Below are 23,505 nucleotides of genomic sequence, written 5' to 3'. Positions count from 1 at the left end.
GCAGGTCTGGCAGCATCTGTCAAGGAAAAAACAGAGTTAACATTTCATATCTGGTGACCACTCCTCAGTTCTGAGGAAGGGTCACCGGACCCGAAACGTTAACTCTGTCTTCTCCTTCACAGGTGCTGCCAGACCTGCTGAGCTTTTCCAGCAACTTTGTTTTAGTTCATTATTTATCATTCCTCTGTTGTGTGCATTTGTCTCAGTTTAGCAAACATGCACCGTTATCAGGTGAACAACTTCTGATTTAGAAATACATACAACAGGTTATTGGAATGCACTACTGTCCTTGTGAATACTGAACTTCTTAAAGAACGGTCCTGCACAATTATTGTAATAACTGAATTCTTCCAAAATAGACTGTCTAGAGACAATACATGTTGCTCCAATTTCCTTTGTAGACAAGTGAGCAAAATTGTCCTACAATGCCCACTACCAGAAGTCAGCTGTAGTCCTGTCACTGTGTGTACTATTTGTGTGAATCTGCAGCTGCAGAAACATGGTTTAACTTCAAATAAATGAACTTTAATGAAAGGAAAACCACTTGAACTGTAATCAAATTTGTTCAGTACACTTGAAGCTTCAGTTGGTTATAAACATCAGATTTCAAATGAAGAAATAGTACACGCACACACATTAATAATTTCATATTAATATTAAAGTTGAGAAGGGCTTAAGAAAAGAGAAGGGAAGACAGACAGAGAGAGAGAAAACAGCAGTAAGGGAGAGGTGGGGCAACAGAAGGAGCTTAAAAAAACAGCATGAGGGTGAGGGAAAAGAGGGGAAATGGGATAAAAGACAGAAAGGGGAGAGATGAAAGCAAAGGAAGGAAATCAGAGAAAAAGAAGAGAAACAAAAACCTAATTTTATGAAAAGTACAGCACTAATTACTGCAGCAGCATTGTGCACACTGCCACATTCAGCCCGGATTAGATTTTCCCGAAGATTTACTGGGTAATTATCTTCTTCTCATGTACCTTTCTTTTTCTGTCTCATTTTTCTGTGACAGGTTATCGCTTTTAAGTGCTGTGCTGTCTGTGCTGGTCTTTTGTAATTCTTCAGACGCCTCAATGCCAGCTGGAGAGGTTTCTGCTGATTGTTTTGTGGCTGTGGGAGACAAGATGGAATTGTGATCATATCTATACAACCCAGGGACAACCTGGAATGTTTTAGCACACATCATTATCCACACTGTACCAGCCTCTTTGAGGCGCAAACTCCTTAAAAAGCTGCCTGCTTTTAACTATATTCAAAGTGTAAATGAAAAAAAAATAATGAACCCATCTCCCTTGTTCTTTCACCCAGAACATTTTTTATGAGCAGATCTGACTTTAATTATTATTTTCACGCTTTGTGAATTATAACCAATTGGCAATTACATAAATGTATTTGAATATATTCCTCCTCATCTTCATTATAGTGCATTACAGTGTACACTTTATCAGGACAGTTTCCACCACCTCTTTTATAAGTGTACAATGTCTGCAGAAAGGAAGTCACATGGAATTAATTAAAATCTAATTAAGTCATTAATGGGTAAAATATACCCAATTACAGCCTCCAAAGTACAATCGAAAGAAACAAGTTCAGCGAGAGAAACTTTGAAGTTACAATTTAACAACGGTGCTAAATAAAACCTTTTCATGGAGGGGGCGGGGTAGGAGAGAAACAATGGAGCAGGCATTGCTGGATGGGAGACAGTGGGGTGACAGGGAATTTTCTGTGGGGCTAGGTGTAGCATTCAGTGATTCTCTTAAGTACTGTTGATGTGGCTCGTCTACATTCCATGAAAGATCAAAATGTATCATTGTCCTAAATACATTATAAGAACTAGAGGCAGGAATTTGCAATTCAGTGCCTAAGGCCTGATCTGCCATTTAATGTGATCATGGTTGATCTCACCTCGGCCTCAACTCCACTTTCCTGCCTGTTCCCCATAACCCTTATCCCGTTACTGATTAAAAATCTGTCACCTCCTTCAACTTATTTAGTGTCACGGTGTCCACAGCACACTGGAGTAGTAAACTCCACAGATTCACCAGCTCTTCACAGAAATAATTCCTCCTCATCTCGATGTTAAATCTGCCATCCTTTAGCCACAATGGGAGACCTCTACTTTGTGTCTACTTCATCAATGCCCTTTGCCACCTTTTATACCTCAATTCGATCTCCTCTCATGCTTCTAAACTCTACTAAGTATATATCTAACCTGCTCAATCCTCAAATGACAAGTCTTTCATCTCTGGAATTAATCTACCAAACAATCAGCAGACACTGATTTTAAATCCATTTATTTAGGCAAAATGGTGACCATCTAAATTGAGGCCCAGTATAAAAAAAAATCACAAATAAATTTACCAAAACAAAAGTGACTTATTTGGATCATACTGTGGGATAGGATCCTGTGGGAAAAGCTGAAGGGTTATTGTGGATCTTCTCATTCCTAAGACAGGAGCCCAGATTCTGCGGTGTACTGGTAGCAATCAACTTTATCAGGAGTTCATTCTAAATTGAAGCACCGTATTGGCTCCTTTGTGAAGCGTATTAAAGAAAGGTGAAAAAAAATGAATGGATAAAAATACCAGAGTGTCTTTGACGATTTGAAAGCTGTGCTGCCAGCTGTAGCAGTGAATCAGGAGAAGCTCCTGGTACTGGAAGCTGATGCCAGCAAGATCAGTGTGGAGGCTGGTTTCCAACAAGTTGACAGGACATGGGTCAAATGGTGAGTCAGTTATTTTTCTCAAAAATCTGAATGCTTGTCATCAGAAATATCCAGCTACTGACTATTCACCGAAGTCAATCAGAGGTGGGGGGGGTGCAGCGGAGATTGGGGGGGCGGGGGTGGTTGCCTGTTGATCGTTACGGAGGGTGCAAGGCAGAGGGGCAGCTATAGGTGCAGCAGGAAATCCTGCCAAAGGAGCTGCTGGAGGGCAAGCAGGGGCATTTGTGGAGCTGGGAATGAGGACGATGACAGGGGAACCTCACAGATTTGGGGGAAATGTAGGACAGTATTGACGGGCATGGTAGGCTGCGGGAGGTGGTGTTAGTGGCAGTGACCACCAGTGTGGTCTCCACATGGTCTATCTAAAGGAGCAGAGTGGGCACCACAAAGTGTCAGGGGACAGGGTGGACCTTCAGAACTGAAGACTGATGTAGTGGGTCTCCACATTGAGCCAGGGGGGAGCGGTTAAATAGACTGATGATGTCCACGTGGAAGCTGCTGGGACAATACTCTGGGTCGGTGGAGTCAGTCACAGTCCAAAAGCAAAAGCGCAGGATGCTGGATGCCAAGACATTGAAGAGGCAAATACATGAAGCATCTGTTTGTAACCTCAAGCTCATTTCATTTGCAAACACGTTTTTTCACATATGCAATGCACGCACAGTGAATGTGGTGGTGTCTGATGTAGCAGATTATAACATGCTGTTGGTGTGAGCAAAACTAATGTTGTCATCTCAGAGATGCAGAAGTTAGCAGCAATGGTTGAAACATAGTTGAATTCTGACCAGAAGCGCCCCAGGAATTGTGGAACGTCCAAGGGGGGCTGTGGGATGAGGGGAACATCACTGCACAATTAGAGCAAGCAACAAGGTGATGTGATCGATGGTGAGGAGCTGGATGAATGGCAGGGCTGTTCCGAGGAGAAGGATTAGAACATTGAGCTGCAGGGAGCGCTCTCCCAGGGGATGACTGAACACAGCTGCACTTGCCATTACAGGGCATAGAGGGCCTGACTGACCCCCCAGTTCCAGTCAATACAAGCTGGTGCAGAAAACCATTGTGGAGTGTCAAGCTCATGATACTAGCATTTGGTTTGCATTCCTTTGGTTTTCCTTATTGCCAGCTGTCAGTAACAGCTCATGTTTGGACTTGTCCGATTGCGTGCCTATATGTGATGTTCCCCTACTGAACGGTGATCAGATGCAAGTGAACCCTGGGCACTGGGGAAACAGTAGCAGGGAATCAGAGAGGATCTTCAGGTGAAATGTAGCTAAGGACCAGTAACGTGTAAGGCCTGGTGATTAAATGGTGATGACGGTGAGAGAATGGGATTGTATATACAAGGAGTATTCAGCATTGGGCAGGATGGCATTACAGCTGATGGTGAGGGACAACGCTGGATTGCCTAGGATTGTCCGGGTGCACAGTGCCCACTCACAGATGTTATGGGTGCAAGGGATGCTGGTCTTTTGATGGATATCCGCTGAGTGGCAAGTTGTTCTGGGAACGGCGCATAAGATGGGGCAGAATTAGACTTGAGGAATGCTGAAAAAGTGGGGTAAGTAGTTAATGAGGTGTATTTAATAAGAATCAGCATGAAAACTTATTGGGCCTTCCAGTGAGAATCCCTCTAAAAAAAGTGATGCAACTCAAACCTCTAGGGAAATAAATGTAGAATTCAGCCTTTTGTCTCTGCCTTTGCTGCAGAGGACCGAATTATATTCTAGAAATAATTCTGGATCAAAATGTGAAACATGGTGTGAAACCTCAAATGTATCACAACCACCAGAGGGGGCTGAGCACATTACTATCTAAAATCTAACAAGTTTCCTGGCCCTGATGTACCTGATTTTAAGGTGTTTAAAAAAAACCACTGACCTAGTAGATGCATTGGTTTTAAATTTCCAAAATTCCCTAGATTCTAGAAAGATCCCATCTGATTGGAAAATAGCAATGCTTGCTCCTCTCTTGAAGAAAGAAGGGAGACAGTAAACTGGAGTCTAAAAAAATTGGCTTGTCTAAATCTGTCATTGAGAAAATTCTGGAATCTATTATTGAGCAGACTATATCGGAGCATGTAGAAAATCTTAATGCAATCATGTAGAATCAATATGGTTCTGCCAAGGGGAAATTACATCTGACTAATTTTTAGAGTCCTTTGGGGAAGTTATAAACAATATACGTAAAGTGGAAACAGTGAAAACAGTGGATGTTCTGTACTTAGATTTCCAGAAAGCATTTGAAAAGATATTACGCCAAAGAGCACTACCCAAAATAACAGCTCATGGTGTAGGAGTGTCATATTAGTATGGTTAGAGGATTGATTTGTTAATAGGAAGTGCAGGGTGATCATAAAAGGGTTGACTTGGGATTGGAATGAGTGATGTACCAGAAATCAGTGATAGCAGGAACTGCAGATGCTGGAGAATCCGAGACAACAAAGTGCAGAGCTGGATGAACACAGCAGGCCAAGCAGCATCATAGGAGCAGAAAGGCTGACGTTCGGGCCTAGACCCTTCATCAGAAAACTTCATTTCTGATGAAGGGTCTAGGCCTGAAACATCAGCCTTTCTGCTCCTATGATGCTGCTTGGCCTGCTGTGTTCATCCAGCTCTGCACTTTGTTGTACCAGAAATCAGTGTTGCGACCTCAATTTTATACCTTCTGTACAAATGATTGGATGAAAGGACCAAAAGTATTGTTGCTATATTTGCTGATGATACAAAGGTAGATAGGAAAATAAGTTGTGAAGAGAAAATAAGGAGTCTGCAAAGGGGCATGAGTGGGAAAACAATGATTAGATTTTGTGTAATGTGCGAAAATATGAACTTGTCCACTTTGGCAGGAAGAATAGAAAGGTAATTCAAGTTGAAAAAAAAAACACAGGACTCTGAGATACTGAAGGATCTAAGTGTGTTGGAATATGAAGCACAAGAAGCTACTACACAGGTATCACAAGTGATTAGAAAGACAAATGGATTGTCGTTTATTGCGACAGGAACGATGATGGTAAAGATGTATTGCTCCAGTTGTACAGAATGTTGGTAAGTCCACATCCTGAGTACTGTGTACAGTTTCAGTCTCCTTATTTAAGAACTAGTTTAAGTGTATTAGAAGCAGTTCAGAAAAGGGGGTTCACTCACCTGATGCCTGGGATGGGAAAGGTATCTTATGAGGAAAGGTTGAACTGGCTGGGCCCATATCACCTGGAGTTTAAAAGAATGAGAGGTGACCTTATTGAAAGATAGGAACTCGAGGGGTCTTGATAGGATGGATGCTGAAAGAAGACTGGGCGTGTGGGAGTGACTAGAACCAAACAATTTAAAACTCAGTGGTCTCCCTTTTAAGATGAAGATGAGGAGAATGACGAGGTTTTTTTCTCTCAGAAGATCATGAATCTTTGGAACTCTGTTCCTCAGAGAGCGGTGGAGGCTGGATAATTGAATCCTTGAATACACTGAATACTACTCCTGTTTACATTACACTCAGTAGAGAGGATATGTTCTTTTTTCCCCTTTCACACCTACTTTACATCTCTATTTCTCTTTCGCAACAATTAGCAACCCCTTTGCTTTTGCACCGGGCCTCCACATCACCTACTCTCCTCACTCCTCTTCTGACTCTGTCCAAAGTGGTAAACGACATCAGTTTCCAATACCTTTTATTTTAAGGAAGACTTATACAGGATTTGAAATGTTAACTCTGTTTCTCTCTCCTTAGATGCTGCCAGACCAATGGAGTTCCTCCTACATGTTCATTGTAGATAGGTCCTTGACCAAGAGAGGAATCAACGGTTATAATAAGTGGGAATGTGGATTTGAGGCCAAAATCAGATCAGCCATGATTTTATGAAATGATGCAGTGCGCATGAGGGAACAAATTTCTGCTCCTAATTCATATATTCCAAATTTGGGCAGAATCATGGATGAGTGACTCTCCTCCATATAATGTAATTATGAGGCTGGCAGTGGGGTGCAGCATTTAGTGGGCAAATACAGTGGCATCGTGGGAAGCAACTCCTGGGAAATCTGAGATCGAAGCGGAATTTGAGAATAGTGTATAAATGTATCTTGCAAAGCTTTGAGGCAAACTGCAAAGCAACGAAGCCATGCTTTACTCTGCATCCAGTGACTGTTTTGTGTGAAATGGGAATAGTTTTGCTGAGAAATTAGTGTGTTCCGATCATCAACACATTGTACATCACATGGGTTAAATGTGGAGAACGCACAAAAATCCAAACAGGGAAAGACAAATGGCAGTGGAGGGACTCAAAGAGTCCCTGGTGTGAATATAAATAGTGGCAATGATTTCTTCAAACCTTGAAAGGCAAATTTTAGCACTCCTTGCTCGTTATATTTCATCTTCTCATTTAAAAAATCCCATTTTGAAATGCAACACAAATGAACAACAAATTTAAAATCTCTGAACCAGGTTTATTCGATGATCTGATATTACCATGCATTGCTTTATTTGATAATTTGGTCTTGTTCAAATTAGCTGACGCGACCTATTTAAGTTAGTGTGCTTGTATTTGCCTGTTAGCTGCCTTTGAGTGACTCCCACTGTAATCAAATGGTCAAATTCAATGCAATTGTGGTATAAATTTAAATTTTGGATGAGGATCTTCATTTGTGACTATTAAATTGCAACTGCAGCAGGACTATTTATGCGAGCTCACACTGAGTCGTTATATGCTTCACACAAATGCAAAGGGAAAGTTGCCCAAGAAGCATAAAACCAGATGGTAACATCGCAGATTAAAAGTATGCTTTAAAATACAAAATACTTAGCACTACTGTAATAATGTAATATCCTACCCATATAAAGAAACAGCTGTGTCTTTGGTAACAACATTGCTATTTGTTTAGATTTTAGTACAGCTGTAAAACAGCTAATTAGGTTCTAGGTATTAGCTAAGATTCTGCAATGCAGTATTAATTTGTACTTATTGCCAGTATTAATTACTGGCAATGAATAAAAATGTGTTGCCATCTCATTTGTTCATTACGTTTTCAACTTTTATTCTTCGGCTTAAGTTTCTTTCAGTACTCTTCGTTTTTTGAAAGAATAATCTAACTAATGAAATTCAAGAGCTGGATTAACTCTCCGTACTTTGTCTGTTACCAAACGTTTGTCATTCTAAAACTGACCTACTGTTTGTACAAAACTAATTACAATATGCTAAAATGTTTTTAATTCCAATTATGTTAATTATTCACAGAAAATAGATCTGTGGGTTTAATGGATTTAATGTCAGAAAACAGTCTTTAATTGACTTGTGCTGTGCAGGGGGTGGATTAGAGTGTGCCTGAGATCAAATCTCACTATGATCAGTTGCGAATTTAATATATCTGATAAACTTCAGGCCAGCATAGGCATTACCACATTGCTGTAAAGATCCAACTGGTTCAGTCATGTCCTTCAGAGAAGGGAGCCTGCCAATTCTACTCTGTTGAGATTACATATGACTACAGTCTTACGACTGCTTGACTAAACCTTAATAGAGATTGGTGTCGATGGTTAGTACAGACATGATGGACCAAAGGTCCTCTGCTGTGCTTTATGACTCTATGAAGTGGCCAAGCAATTCTGTTCAAAACAATTGCGACTAAATTTAAAAACAACAGGAAGAAGTCAAGCAGATCTATTCAGGACTACCTGGTCCTCGTGTCAAGACACGACAATCAGTTCTCCCTGTGGAGATTTCCTCTTCATTACGCAGTTGCTGACCTGGCCAATAGGTTTGGAGACTGGAGCTCAGCTATGGAGAACAGTCCTGCAGACTAGGTAACACACAGCGAGCCATCATCTTCTCAAGTCAGCATCTTCTTCTTCTGAAGTTTGCTGCCTGAATCACAGTGCCACAAGTTCCACCACAAATAGGGCAAGGAGGGGGATCCCAAATCCACCCAAAACAGGGACCATGGGCTACTGGCTCGAAGCTGGATTATCAGTTTGGATCAGCTAACTAAGCCGTCACCCTTTGCCCTTGAAGGAGTCCAGGATGCTGTGGCAATACGGATTTTTAGCGTATGCTGTGAATAGTGATGTTAGAGGCTCCAATTTTCCTTCCATCACATGGCTAACTGGGAATCCCTGTGCCTATCATTGGTGAATGTTGAAATGATTTGCAGGTTGATACTCAACAATGCAGGGGGTTCTGCGTTGTTCCAGCAACGCAAATCGACTATAACACTATTGACGAATAGGGAAGCGCTATTTCTAAAACACGAACTTGTGTTGGCTATAACATGATTCCATTGAGTACGCATCAACATCGCGGGCTTTGTCAAAGGAAAATTTCTTTTCTTCGATCCTTGCAGATGGCGTAAACGTTCAGAGTAAGTCATAATGAGTTCATTTGGAAAAGGTGATTGGATTGTATGTCATAAACCTCAAATACAATATCACACAGAGAACAACCACCTTATTAGGAAAATATCTGAAGTCTTAGTTTGAAGAGTTTATGCTGAACACATTAAATGAAAAAAAATGAAGTGTAGCTTAAAATAACACGAGTGCTTTTAAAACGTGCACCTTTGTGTGTAGTATTTTTGGTGAGATTTTATTACATATTCAATATGTAAGAACTTTTGAACGTGTGCATGTAAATCATTTATACCAAAAGTTGTCTGTGTTACAACCTGTTCTTTTCCAGCATTAATTTGAATACAATGTTACTCAGGTTTATAATGCATTTTAATCCTACGATTAATTTCAATGTCAATGGGCACACAGGAAAGAAAGGTCAGATTCCTCTGCTTCACTTATGTGAAAATCTATCCAGAAGTCTGTGCCGATGGAATGTCAGGTCAGATCAGCAACGGGCTTGTCTGTGATGCAGACTATGTTGCAGGTGAATAGATTTTATTTGATAAGTGTCAAGGCTCACACGAGTGACCAGCATGGCACCAATATTTATAGGAGAGTGGTGAGGAAGAATGTTGAGTGATTTTGAGCAATATTTTTTGGTGGTCTGCCCTAACCCCGCTTTTCCCAGAGGCCCCACTATTTCAATAGTGCGATTTTCTATAACGCGATGTTGCGCTGGAATGCAACTATCACCTTATAGCAGAACCATCCCCCAGCCCACACCCCACCCTACCCCCGCCGTGTTTGCCACGTTATGAATACATCATTCCTTGGCCATCAGATTCTGGAATGGGACTTGAACCCGGGATTTCTGGCTAAAAGGTTGGGATACTGCCCACTGCATCATGAGACCTTCACGGGCTCACAAGGGATGGACAACAGAATCTGACCTTGTCTGTATCCCAGATAACCCAGGGGCACTTTTCCATTAGAGAAACAAAGTTAATTTTATTCTCTGTATGGTTAACCATGTAAATTTTGAATGAGAGTCACATAGGGCTTGGAACATTAACTCTGTTTCTTTCTCCACAGATGATGGCAGACCTGCTGAGTTTCTCCAGCGCTTTCAGTTTTTACTTCGGACTTCCAGCATCCACAGGACTTTGCTTTTATTTTAATTTCATTCACTTAGTTTCAGCAACATTGCTCTCAGATCAGGCACAGATGCGTAGGAAGGGTTTTTCTGCTGTTTTACAACATGCTTGAAGCCCAAAATGTGACTGGAACCTGGCAGGGCCACATGATGTGATCAATTTCCACATTTGTTACTTTGTAAACTGAGTGAAGGTGCCAATTCAATGCAAACAAGAGCATGTTTTTGCTGTGTAGTAACTGGACTGAGGTGATCGCAATTATTTCACACAGCATCCTTATAAACAACAGGTTGTGAACCCTCATGTTTAGCACATCACGTCACTGACACATCAATAATTATTTTCATATTATTACAAAAAGTTACTTTCACTGAGATGTATGTGGTGTAATAGGGAGACCAAACTACAAATTTCTCCACTGCTTTACCGATTTCGTATCATTCCAATTAACAAACATAATCTTCTCACTGAACAAAAAATATTTACGTGCAGGAAAGCTGATTAGCTGTAGAATTTGTGTTCAATCTGTGCTTTAATAGCTCAGCATGTTTATTATAATAAATGTATTGATACAGTAATTACTTTGAATTAATATATAAATACAATTAGTAATTAAACTGGAAGCTAAAGAGTAAGCATCACAGGAATTAACTTCCACTGCAAAGAGAGCAGCCTCACAGATCATGTTCTATACGTCTCTGTTCTGCCTAAAAACAAATCCATCGATCATTTGTCAGCAAGCAGATTTGCCTTAATAAGGAGATCTAAAAAAAATCAAGGCCATCATGTTAAAAACATAACAGTTTTTGAAATAAGCGCCAAAGGATTTGACAGTTACCCGAAGGCGTTAATGTTGGAAATTGCTTTGTGAACTCTTTGTCTGCATCTTCAATGGCTCACTGAGTCAAGGACTAATCCTCAGACTGAAAGGATGCACATCTCATTTAAAAACGGGGACAAGACAGAACCCCTGAACTAAATATTTGACTCCCCTCCCTGTGTTATACTTGGAACTGATTAACAAGAGATGTTTCATATGATCACCTTCACAGAGAAGGAATTCAAGAGATCCACTTGGCTTCCGTAGTGTGGAAGTAGGCCATTTGGCCCATCAAGCCCACACCAACCCTCTGAAGCTCATCCCACCTGTACCTACCTCACTACCTCGTCCCCATAATCCTGTATTTTCCATGGCTAACCCACCTAGGTTGCACATCCTGGACACTATGGGGCAATTTAGCATGGCCAATCCACCTAACCTGCACATCTTCGGATTATGGGAGGAAACTGCAGCAGCCGGGGGAAACCCACACAGACACAGGGAGAATGTGCAATCTCCATACAGACAGTTGCCCCGGGGGGGAATCGAACCCAGGTCTCTGGCACTGTGAGGCAGCAGTGCTAACCACTGAGCCACCGTGCTGCCCCAAAGTGTCTCATAGATCTGATAAACTCTTACAAGAAGCCACCACATTAACAAGTGAGGGTAGCTCAGCAGACATTACCTACCTGGACTTTCAGAAATCATTTGATCAGGTACCTCACAGTAGTGTAATGTATCAGACAGAATATTGTGGATTTAGTGGGAAGCTACTAGAACGAAATAAGAATTTCTCCAGACTGAAGGCACGACTTATAAATGACCATGGTCCTCCATAGGAGACCAGTTGCCAGCGATCAATGTAAGAGTTATTGATCTTTATTAATGAAGTTTAGGGATGGTACAAGGATTTGTGCAGGTGTTAGGATTATGGAGGAGATGGAACACGTGCAAGCCGATCTCAATATGTTAGTGTAATGGGCTTACGTTTGCCAACATTAAGCATACCTACATCCTTACAAGAAACACAACTGATGCCTGGGGTGAAATAAAAAGACCTTGTTATCATAGTTCATTGTGGGATTGGGCTAGCTGTCCAGAGATTACCAGTTCAAATTCCACAAGCAAAGTGTGGAATTAAATCATGATAATTTGCAGGCCAACACAGAAGATTGTAAGAATGTCTCCGGGATCATAAATACTGGCTACTAATGTTCCATATTCCCGACCCTCTCCGACTTGTTTAAGGCATTATTTGACCAAAAACAAATTGCGATCTGAACAAATTCATCAGCAATAGCCCAAGTATTACATCAGAACAAGACTTGCTACCATATTCCTAATAATAGAATTTAGCATTTTCAATACTACTACTGCCAGGCTATAGTTCCTGTTTCAATGGTCTCCCCTTTCATGAATAACAGGATTAAGCTTACCCTTGGGTTCTATCCAAGAATCTATGCAATTCTGGAAAAATAAAACGAATACATCTATGTCTAGAACTACCTCCTATAAGCCCAAGAATGTACAAACTAAATCACTCCCAATCTCAATATAAAATGGTATTACATTGTGATCACTTTTCTTCAGATGCTCCTTTACTATTAATTACATTAACAAATTACATGATACCAGATGCCTCTCTCCACTGGCTTCTTTTCATCTGTAGTATTATGAAGGGAAACTCTCCTCCTAATTTGTTACAGAGTTATAGAGTTTTTACATTGGGGAAAGAGGCCCTTCAGGCCATCATGTCTGTTCCGATCATCAAACATCCATCCATTCTCATCCCATTTTCTAACGCTTGATCTGTAACCTTGTATGCTATGGCATTTCTAGTGCTCATCTAAATAGTTCTTAAATATCTTCAGATTCCTACTGCTACCACCCTTTCAGACAGTAAGTTTCACGTACACCTCTACCCTCTGGGTGAAAACAATTCTCTTCAAATTCCCTCTCAACATCCTGCTCCCTACCTTAAAACTGTGCCCCCTAGTAATTGACCCCTCTACTAAGGGGAAATGTTTCTCCTGATCTCTGCCCCTCGGAATTTGTGCACCTCAATCAGAGAGGCCTTCAGCCTTCTCTGCTCTATGGAAAATAACCCCAACCTACCTACACTCTCTTCACAACTGAATCGCATCAGCCCAGGTAACATTCTGGTGAATCACCTCATGGAGTTATATTGTACGGAAGAGGCCCGTCAGGCCATCAAGTCTGTTCCACCAAAAAATATACTACTACCTGCACTGGTCCCACTCTCCCACACTAGGCCTGTAGCCTTGAATGTTCTGACATTTCAAGTGCTCATCCAAGTACTTTTAAAAAGTTTTGAGGTCTCCTGCCTCAACTACCCTCCCAGGCAGTGCATTCCAGACACCCACCAACCTCTGGGTCATAAAGCTTTCTCAATTGCCCTCTAAACCTCATACCTATCATTTTAAAATTATGCCCCGTTGTAATTACAAAATTGTGGAATTTACAGTATAGGAGGACATTTCATCCACTGTGCCTGTACCAGCTCGTCCCATTCTCCAGCCTTATCTCTGTAGCCCTCTAAATTAATCACTTTCAAAAATATATCCAGCTTTCTTTTGTAAACTACTCTGGAATCCACCTCCACCACTCTCCCATGTCGCTCATTCCAAATTCTAACAACTTCGAGTAAAGACGTTTCTCCTTAACTCACTCCTAGCTCTCTGACTAACAATCTTGAAATTGCAACCTCTACTCACTGACATACCAATGACTGGAAACAGGATATCCTTCCTTACCTGTCAAAATTGTTCATAATTTTGAGCATCTCAATAAGGTCATCTCTTAATCTTCTCTGCTTCAAGAAGAATAAGCCCAATTTCTCTAATTTTTCCCTGTATCTAAAATCCCTCATTCCTGGTGTAATTCTAGTAAATCTTTTGAACTCTCTCCAGGACTTTAACATCCTTCCTGAAATAAAATGCCCAGAACTGAACACAAAACTCCAAATGTAGTCTGACCAATGACTGGTAGAGATGTAACATCACTTCCTTGCCTTTATACTCAATGCTCTATTTATAAATCCAAGGATTCTGTCAGCCTTCTTAACAACTGTTTCAACTTACCTGGCCACTTTCAGAGAACCCCAAGGTCCCTCGGGTCCTGTACTCCCCTCAAAGTTGTGCCATTGAGCCCGTACTGTATCTCCATGCTTCTTCTACCAAAATGCATTACCTCACATTTCTCTGCATTGAAATTCATCTGCTAGGTGTCTGCCCATTTGGCCAACTTGTCAACATAAAGTTACTCAGCATCATCCTCACAATTCGCTATTCTCCCTAGCTTGGTAACAGCTGTAAATTTAGAGATTTTGCCCTCAACACCCAGATCTAAATCGTTTATATATATCAGAAAAAGCAACAGTCCCAACACCAATCCCTGGAGAACTCCACTTTCAATTTATCTCCAATCTGAGAAATGTCCATCTATACCTACGCTCTGTTTCCTTTTGTTTAGCCAACTTCTAAACTGTGGTGCCAAGGACCCATCAATCCCAAATAGACCATACACGACTCTCAACCTCAGCTGCAAACTAGACTGTCTATCCCTTGAACTCGTGAGTCTAATCTGCCTCCCAGCCTCCCTATCTTTTCCCAGAGCAGCTTCGGGCACCACAGTACCGTGGTTTTCCCTTGAGTTATTGACCCCCCAATCAGTCGTGTTGCTTACTGAACAAGCATCTAAAATCTTACACCATTCAGATAGTTCCCAGGTGTCGTGGGTTTATTGGACCTGTTTTCTCCTTTCCTTTTGGTGAATGGTCACCCATTCACCTGCCATCTCTGCACTGCTCCTTGTCTGCCTATCCCGATGTGGAGTGACCATTCTCTGGTGCGATCGTTCCAGAAACCTCTCTCCTTCTTGTATGGGGTGCAGTGAGGAGAGTCAGTGCTTCAAATCAGACACATGTTGTTCAAGGACTGCTACCCTCTGGCACTTCAGGCAGATGTGCCTGTCCTGGGAGCCTCATGGATCCAAAACCTCCCACAGTTTACATGCCACATATCACCGAGACTTCCCAAACTCCCCAAATCATCCAGGAAACTTTGTTCCTGGTGCTGACTAATCAGAGAAAAGTCATGGCCATAAAAGGAATGGAAGAAAATGGTGAGGAGTTGCTCCTCCAATCACAAGGGAATTGTCCGCTGTGCTTTCTGTTGATAGGCATCCTGTGAACAGCAGAGCAGTGAGCATTTAGAGAAGTATGTGCTGTCTTTGAGGGAGTCTTGGTGGAAGACATTCCCCAGGGGCTCTGAGGTCCAGGGGCTGGAAATTCAGCATGGGGACCGGGGGTGTGAGCTGTTGCTGGGAAAGTGGGTATGGGGCAGGTTCCCACAGCTGAGGTCTGGGTCCAGTGCTGGGGCAACAGCCAGGGATGGTGGGGGTGGGGAGGAGGTGGCTGCAGGAAGATTTAGGGAGGGAGAAGACGGCTGCAAAAGGTGCAGGGAGGAGGCAGGTACAAGACAATGAGGACTGAGCTGAAGGAGGCTTCAAGAAGTTTGGGGAAAAGGAGGCTGCCCCAGGATGTTACAGTGAAGGAGGCTATAAAATGGGGGTGATGAGATGGAGGCTGCAAGAGGTATGTGCAGGGAAATTTTGATTGAAAGGGGTGGGTTGAGGGAGGCTGCAAAGGATAGGTGAAAGTTTTAAACAGGTCAACAAAAGAATGCTCAGTTAACTGTTAGCCAATAAAACTTCAAATCACTAAGATAATGAATTTTAATGAATGAATGTGGAATCTCTAGTTTAAGGCTGATTAACTCCAGGAGCTACGAACTGTGGAAAAAATATGGTGGATCCTAATGTAATGAATACTCTCAATTCTTAAATTTAAATCTGAGAATAAGATCCAAGATGCAGGGATGTAACTGCCTGGTTAAGCTTTGTGCATGTGTAATAGAAGCATATTAGCTGTGACCTCAACAGTCTCTGGAGTGTGTCTGTGGATAAAAGGAAACCAATTGATATTTTATACTTAGCTATCCAGAGGGCATTCAATAAGGTACTGCACCAAAAGTTATGGCATAGTGTAGGAGGTAACATATTGGCATTCACAGAAGCTTGGCTAGTTAACAGGAAAAAAATTAGCCAAAAATATGAAAATTATTTCTGTTAACTTATCACCAATTGTCTAAGAAATTAACGTTTCCCTTATATGTTGTGGATTTAATTGTGAGTTAATAATTCTTGAGAATATTGATGAATTATTCTAGTTTTGCTTCTGTGTAAGTCAAAATATAACATAGTGGGCAATAAATGCTAGCTTAGCCAGCAACGTGCTCATCCCATGAGTGATTAAATAAAAAAAACACATACGTCAGTATAAATATAGAAGGTACTATTACTATTGAACGGCATCATGTAATCAAAGAGTTAGCAAGATTGAAAAAGTAATCCCAAAAACCAAAAACAGCCCGTGAATAAGTCTCCAGAGGAGCTTTCAACAAAGAAAAGTTATTTTGAGCCCTTCAGTAAACAGTTAATTCATCGAAAGGTTTCATGCAACCAACTTTTTATCTCTCTGAGGTTTACCATTTACCTTCACAGTTGAACAATTCAGATTGTTTCTTACAGTGTCTCAGGATCTCCTTCCCTCTTCGACTTTCTGGTTCATTGCACTGGAGCTGGAGCAGTTTCTCCTCTAGGTTACGAGCTGCTTCAAGAGAAGGAGCAGGGTCTGGAAATGATATCACAGAAAGATCTTTAGGGATACTCAAGTTTAGAAATCAAACCAACATTGAAGAGATTACGTGAAGTAGAAACATTTCAGGGAAGAGTTATATAAGGGTATGAGGGTCTGACAGGGTTAATACTGAGGCCTGTATTCAGCATTACTGAAGATGATGATGTCATGTAACTTGGTAAGAAAACAGCTTAGGATCTTGAAGGAATGAGATCTAACATCTGGTCCTCCTCAAAGTCTCTATAAGAATGTTTATCATTTAAATGTAACCTGTAACTAGTTCCTGGAATGGAAAATAACAAATGTAACTCCTCAATTCAAAAAGGAAAGGAGAAAGAAAGCAGGCAAGTAGAGGCCGGTTAGCTTCACATCTCTCATTGGAAAGATGTTAGAAGTTTTTATTAAATATGCTGTCGCAAAACACTTGAAAAAGTTCAAGGTAATCAGGCAACGTCAACATGGTTTTGTGAAATGGAAATCATATTTAACCAATTTATTGGTGTTGAGGGAGTAACATACATTATGGATAAAGGGGAAACAGTTGATACACTGTTCTTAGATTTCCAGAAGGCATTTGATGAGATGCCACATCAAAAGTTACTGCAGAAAATAAAAGCTCATGGTGTAGGGGTAACATATTGGCATGGATCGAAGTTTGGCTAGTTAACATAGAGTTACAGTGTCACGCAGCATGGAACCAACCCTTCCAAGCCAACCAAATTTCCCAAACTGAACTAGTCCCATTTGCCTGAGTTTGGTCCATTTCCCTGTAAACCTTTCCTATTCATGTAAAAATTAAAAGAACTGCGGATGCTGTAAATCAGGAACAAAAACAGAAGTTGCTGGAAAAGCTCAGCAGGTCTGGCAGCATCTGTGGAGAAAAAATCAGTTAACGTTTCAGGTCTGTTCTGACCCTGTTCCGAGAAGGGTCACCGGATCAGAAACGTTAACTCTGATTTTTTTTCTCCACAGATGCTGCCAGACCTGCTGAGCTTTTCCAGCAACTTCTGTTTTTGTTCCATTCCTATTTATGTCCCTGTCCAAATGTGTTTTAAATGTTGTAACTGTACCTGCATTTACCACCTTTCTCTGGCAGCCCATTCCACATCTTAATCATAAATGGATCATTTTTTTGGTTGGAAAGATGTAATGAGTAGTGTGTCACAGAGATCAGTTCTAGGGCTTTAACTTACACTATTTATATAAATGACTTGTGTGGTTTTCCTCTACCACACCAAACCAACAGCTGCCTACTCCTAAGAGGATGGTGGCAACAAGCTTTCTTTTAATGCATCCATGGGAAGTGGGTGTTGTTGGCTTAGTCAGGATTGCGGTATAGAGATGTAAGGGTCTGAAAAAGGTTAATACTGAGGAGTGCTTTAAGCTGCATCCACAGGGGCAATTGTGGGCAGAAAAGCGTTGGATCTCAAAAGATTGAGACTGAGCATCCAGGGCCTCCTCATAGTCTCTGTAACAACATCTAACCTACGGACGTAACTTGTAACTAGTTCTTAACATAAGCTCCCTCTTGTTCAATAGAACAGCCTCTTCTAGTTCAATACAAGAGCCACTTCTAGTGATATTAGCAAGTCATTTTTCTCTAATACACTAGACCAAGCAGACCCTGGAGATTCCTATTGTTAAAGAGGATGAAGGAAACAAACAGTACACATGGTGAGCTACAGGCTTGATTTGACTGCACATACAATAGACAGAAACACATGCAGTCCCCAGTAAGAATATGGCAAACTAGTCAACACTTGAAAATGTCTATATTTTACAAATATACTCAAACATCAATCAGAATTTAAACTGTGTACAAGAACTATTATAAGTAACCATCCCCAGTAAGTATCTTTTATTTTGCCCATCCCTTTAAACTGTGTGTTAACATATTCTATCCCCCATGTGCCCTGCGCAGTTTTACGCGACAGCAAATGGCTTTCAAATAAGTAAATAGCATCAAATAACAGCTTTATATTGCATATAGAAGTACACAGGCATTCACAGTACTGCCTTAAAAACTTCAACGAATCTACAGCAGTAGACCAAGCTGTTTTTATATTTCTCTTTGGGCGTACACTCCTTTAGCATAGGTCTCTCACAGATGGAAGACAGGTCAACATAAACCTAGAAATTCTCATTTTGACTGGGACTAGGGCGATTCGTTTCTCACTGGGGCCACTTCGATCTCATTCACCCCGAGTAAGTGTGTAACTGGGGCACTTTGCAAGCTGGTCAACACGTCACAACCTGCACATCACACAGCTTCTTCACACTATCTCCAAACATAACAGAATGACTCAGTTACAGCTTGCCCACCAGAAACCTACACCCAAACATAAAAGTGACTTTAGGGTGGATTTTAAGATACATTTACAGCCTGGGCAGCTGTGTCTCTCTCTCTCTCAAGCACCTTCCTTACCTTGAAGCACTTGAACCAGTAATCTACTTCAGGTTTATCAATTACATATTGAAGTAATTTATTTTATCCATTTTAGCGAATAAAGGGATATCTGTAACAGGTATAGAGTGACTGTGGCTGTTTCTATTAACTCTCTGCACCTAGGTTTTAGGCACTCAGACCAATATACTCAAATTTTTCATGTTAAAAAGTCATGGGGGAGAAAAGTGCATGATGTCAAATGAATAGCAGTATTGCTATGGTTCAGAAATAAAAGTCGATGTTTAAAGAAGGAACAGAGGCAACATTGCTCACTATTAAAGATAGAACATTGTCATGATTACAATCTGCCCTCATCCACCTGAACTTTCACAGTAACTTCTCATTAGCTACAAAGTGATCAGTCTCAGTTTCTATTTTGTTTCGTGTGAATCAGTATGTACTGAAAATCCAACAGAATAATAAGGCCAATGTGGAATTTGTCCACTTGCCAATCTTCCAGTGGGCTCAAGTCTTCCAAATGTCCACCTTAAATCTGGTGCTTATGTTTAAAAGACTTTGTTTTTGGAATTAATAGTCTGTTATCCACCTGAAATAAGTTTGACTAAACATCCTAAGCTCCTTCAAGTTTAGTATTGGATGGAATTGAACGTATTAAAAATATTTTTATTAGAAACGATTTCAAATGGATTCTCCAATCAATCTTTATCTTCAAGGGCAGCCTCCATACTGTTGCCAAATCACATTAACAGCCATGATCATTTTTAAACTGCAGAATTATTAATGTGAAGGCCAGAATGAGGATTCTGTGCACAAGCGTATATTGGTGTCTTTTCGCACATCTACAAATGTTCCCTTGGGAACAGAGAGTACAGAAATTGCACTCAGGCTTTAGATCTGCGCACTAACACATTTTCTATTGATTAGTCTGATCCAGATACAGAACGAAACACGATTCTCCCATATCTGATAAAATTTACTATCAATGGACCTCTGTGCTCTTGGATAGATTTTCTAATCATAGTCTCTGTTAAAATATGGTCTTGATTGACAGAACGCCACAGAGATCAGCAAGGTGAGGAACTGTACAAGAAGGTAGAATGCAGTGGAAACTCTAACAAAGCTGTGTGCCATACTCCGAAGAATTTCGGTCAAACCTAATACAAGAGGATTATAAAGTAATTTTGAAAAGCCAGTCTTTGATACCTCTCAGCTTCGAGTGCTAGTGAATGAAGCAAAGGTTCTGTGCGCTAAACTGGGTTTGAAAAAGATTAAAAACTCATGTTACAAAGTTTTGTAACTGTTCAGATCTTCTACAAGTTACTCAATGACTTAGCACACTCCATTAATTAGCTGTGACTTCAGAAGTTCTACAGCTGTGACTGGACAGAGGCATTGATGATTCATGGTTAGACACATATTTACACTCCACCTACTCATTTTAATTACCAGTTAGAAATGTTCCTAATCAAATGCAAAAACCTTTAATCAAAGATGAAAAATTTCAATCAATCGTGCACAGTCAGAGAATAAGAATGTGATAAAATGATATTTAGGCTCAAGCATATAACAATCTTATCAAATTGCTATTAATCTGCTACCTGTTGTTTTTCACTAAATACAAAGCTGAAAGTAAAAGATCTTGTTCAGGATCAAGACATATGTTTTCAGATAGATTTTCTACCTGAACATCTCATATAACATGTTAATCAAAGCAACGTTTCTATCTTGATCATTCAATGTAAATATTTTCCACAAAGAAGTTGCAGAGGTGGCTCAGTGGTTAGCACTGTTGCCTCACATTGCCAGGGACCCAGATTTGATTCCACCCTTGGGCGACTGTGTGGAGTTTGCACATTCTCCCCGTGTCTGCATGGGTTTCCTCCGGGTGCTCCAGTTTCCTCCCACAGTCCAAAGATGTGCGGGCTAGGTGGATTGGTCATGCTAAATTCCCCATAGTGTTCGGGATGTGTAGATTAGGTGGTTTATAGAGGGATGGGGATGGGTCTAGGTGGAATGCTCTGAGGGTCGGTGTGGACTTGTTGAGCCAAAGGACCTGTTTCCACATTGTAGGGATTCTATGATAACATTTAAATGCCTTTTTTGCACTATTTTTGTGCTACACAAGGTACTGTGGAAGAATTGGGTGGTGGTGATGTCTTTATTTAATTAAAACGCTGAGGTAAATATTCATCTTTGCTTTTACGACAAGAAGCCTGGAATTTTCCTTTAACTTTTGGTTGTCAAAATATTCCTCACCAAAGGTTGGCTGCTTCCTCCATTAATTTACTGGGAATCACAGTGGGGTGTCACAGCAGTGAACCTGGTTGAATTCCACACACCACTGTTTTGTTTCTCTCGACATCACTCTTGCTTTGCACAACAGTTGCAGCTTCCCTTACTTTTTAAAAATAATCTTACAGTTCAAGGAATTATCCCCAGGCAAATTGTATTTGTAATGCTAAAAGGTCTTCAGTTCTTGACTTTCCCTCAGAACCAGAGGCTGGAGAATATCACAAATGGCACATTAGAAAATGTAACTTTTAAAAACAGCAACTGCATGATAGGTTTGATGTCCCATCTGTCTGGCGGCAAGGGAGATTAGGGAAAGAGTCATTTGTTACACTGTTCCCAGCATAAGATGATGGTTATTTTTGAGAATTGGCACAGGATGGGCCACTTGCTGTGGGAGGCACGGGGCAATGTGTTATTGGAATATTAGAGTTAATGATGGCACTGGCACCATTTACACTCCTGGGCATGAGGGGCCAAACCCGACTGTAGAACAATGGCATGAGTTGCAGATTGACCACAGGAATCCCTATCAGTCACGAAACAGTGGTGTGCCAAACTGGCTGCAGAAGATAACCCTTGAGCCTTCCTTTCATTGACCTTGCCTCTTGCTCCCAGTATCAGCTACCACAACTCACCCCACAAAAGCCCCTTGCCAATAATTATTTTAAACTCGAGATCCCTGGGCTCCCAGCCCGATAGTTACCCTGCCTGCCAGCCCTTAAAGAACTCCCGATTGGTTTTCAGTGGGAGATGACCCTGATTTATTCCAATGAAATGTGCGAGTACAGATGGCTCAGGCCCCATGCTGAGCTGTATGCTCCTGGTTTGTGCCCCACCCACTCTGAGCATAATCCTGTCTCCCATTAAACTGAACCCTGCAGCACAGCCATGGGAGAAACAGAAGACAATTTACTTTGTAACGATGAAGAAAATCCTCTCAAAAAGGATGCACAAAATTAATTTTTAAAAAAATCATAAATTTTTAACAGTCAGCCATTTGGCCCATCTACCGAGCCCAATCATTCCACAGGATCATGGTTGATCTGATTGTGGCCTTAAGTCCACTTTCCTTCCTGACCCCCACTTCTCCATAAACCTTAATTGTCTTGTCAATCAAAAATCTTTGCAACTCAGCCTCGAACATATTTAAGGACCCAGTCTCTACCATTCTCTGTGGAAGAGAACTCCAAAGTTCTCAACAGTGTCTGAAGAAGTAACCTCTCCTCATTTCCATCTTATACAAGAGAGCCCCTTCATTTTAAAATGGGACTCCTAGTTCTCGTCTGTCCAATGAGGGACAGCACCCGCTCAGAATCGTTTATGTTTCAGTACGATCATCCCTCTGTTTTCCGAACATCAATGTGATAGGCTCAACCTGTTCATAAGAAAATCCCTTGTTCCATCCTTAAGCGAGGAGCTTACAAAGGTACACAGTTCTCTACGTGAGGTTTCACCAGTGCCCTTTAGTTGTAGCAGTCTGCCCTACTTTTATACTCCATCCCACCTTGCAATAAAAGGCCAACATTTCACTTGTCTTCCTAATTACTTGCTGCGTCTGTAAGCTAATGTTTTGTAATTTACAGATCAGGACACCCAGATCCCTCTGTAGTGTAGCATCCTGCAGTCTCCCTCTATTTAAATAATACTGTTTCTCTTTGCTTCCTGCCAAAGTGGAAAATCTCACACTTTCCCACAAATGCACATCTGCCAATTTTTTTTAACCAACTCACTTAACACATTTACATCCCTTTGCAAACGTTTAGGGCAAAATTTTGCCAGACATCAGCGAAGTGTCAATTTTGGCAAGATTCAGGGAAGGTTTCTCTCCCTGAGTTCTGGCCTCTTTAGCCATGTCTACAGCGTCCTCCTCATTGTACCCTTCTGTCCACCTCAGGTAGATGTTCTCAGTACGGCTGGGGCCTCCTGGAAGAACCTATGTCATATTTAAAACACAGGAGTGCATCAGGTCAAGCGCTGCCAGTCTGTAGCCGCCCTGCACATCTTGTCCTGGACATGGTGGACAGAGGTAGACTGGTACCCCACATTGCCGACAGGAACCTGTCCTGGACATGGTGGACA

General features: G+C 41.2%; 2 protein-coding genes across 2 annotated transcripts in view; one reads left to right on the top strand and one right to left on the bottom strand.

The window, feature by feature from the left end:
• cux2b (cut-like homeobox 2b) overlaps positions 1-23,505 on the bottom strand; it is a 293,668-nt gene that overhangs the window by 69,617 nt on the left and 200,546 nt on the right. The window contains exons 5-6 of the mRNA XM_048611509.1: positions 16,584-16,721; positions 978-1,107 (exon numbers count right to left, since the gene is read on the bottom strand). Coding sequence (XP_048467466.1) covers positions 978-1,107; positions 16,584-16,721 — 268 coding nt within the window. The remainder of the gene's footprint in view (positions 1-977; positions 1,108-16,583; positions 16,722-23,505) is intronic.
• Positions 1-23,505, top strand: part of LOC109937215 (sesquipedalian-1-like) — a 212,336-nt gene that overhangs the window by 113,450 nt on the left and 75,381 nt on the right. The gene's annotated exons all lie outside the window — the stretch shown is intronic.

The sequence above is a fragment of the Rhincodon typus genome, chromosome 24 (genome assembly GCF_021869965.1).
Source record: "Rhincodon typus isolate 14 chromosome 24, sRhiTyp1.1, whole genome shotgun sequence".
In the NCBI taxonomy this organism is placed as follows: Eukaryota; Metazoa; Chordata; class Chondrichthyes; order Orectolobiformes; family Rhincodontidae; genus Rhincodon; species Rhincodon typus.
The sequence above is the reverse complement of the archived record's forward strand: the minus strand, read 5'-3'. Positions and strand labels throughout refer to the sequence as shown.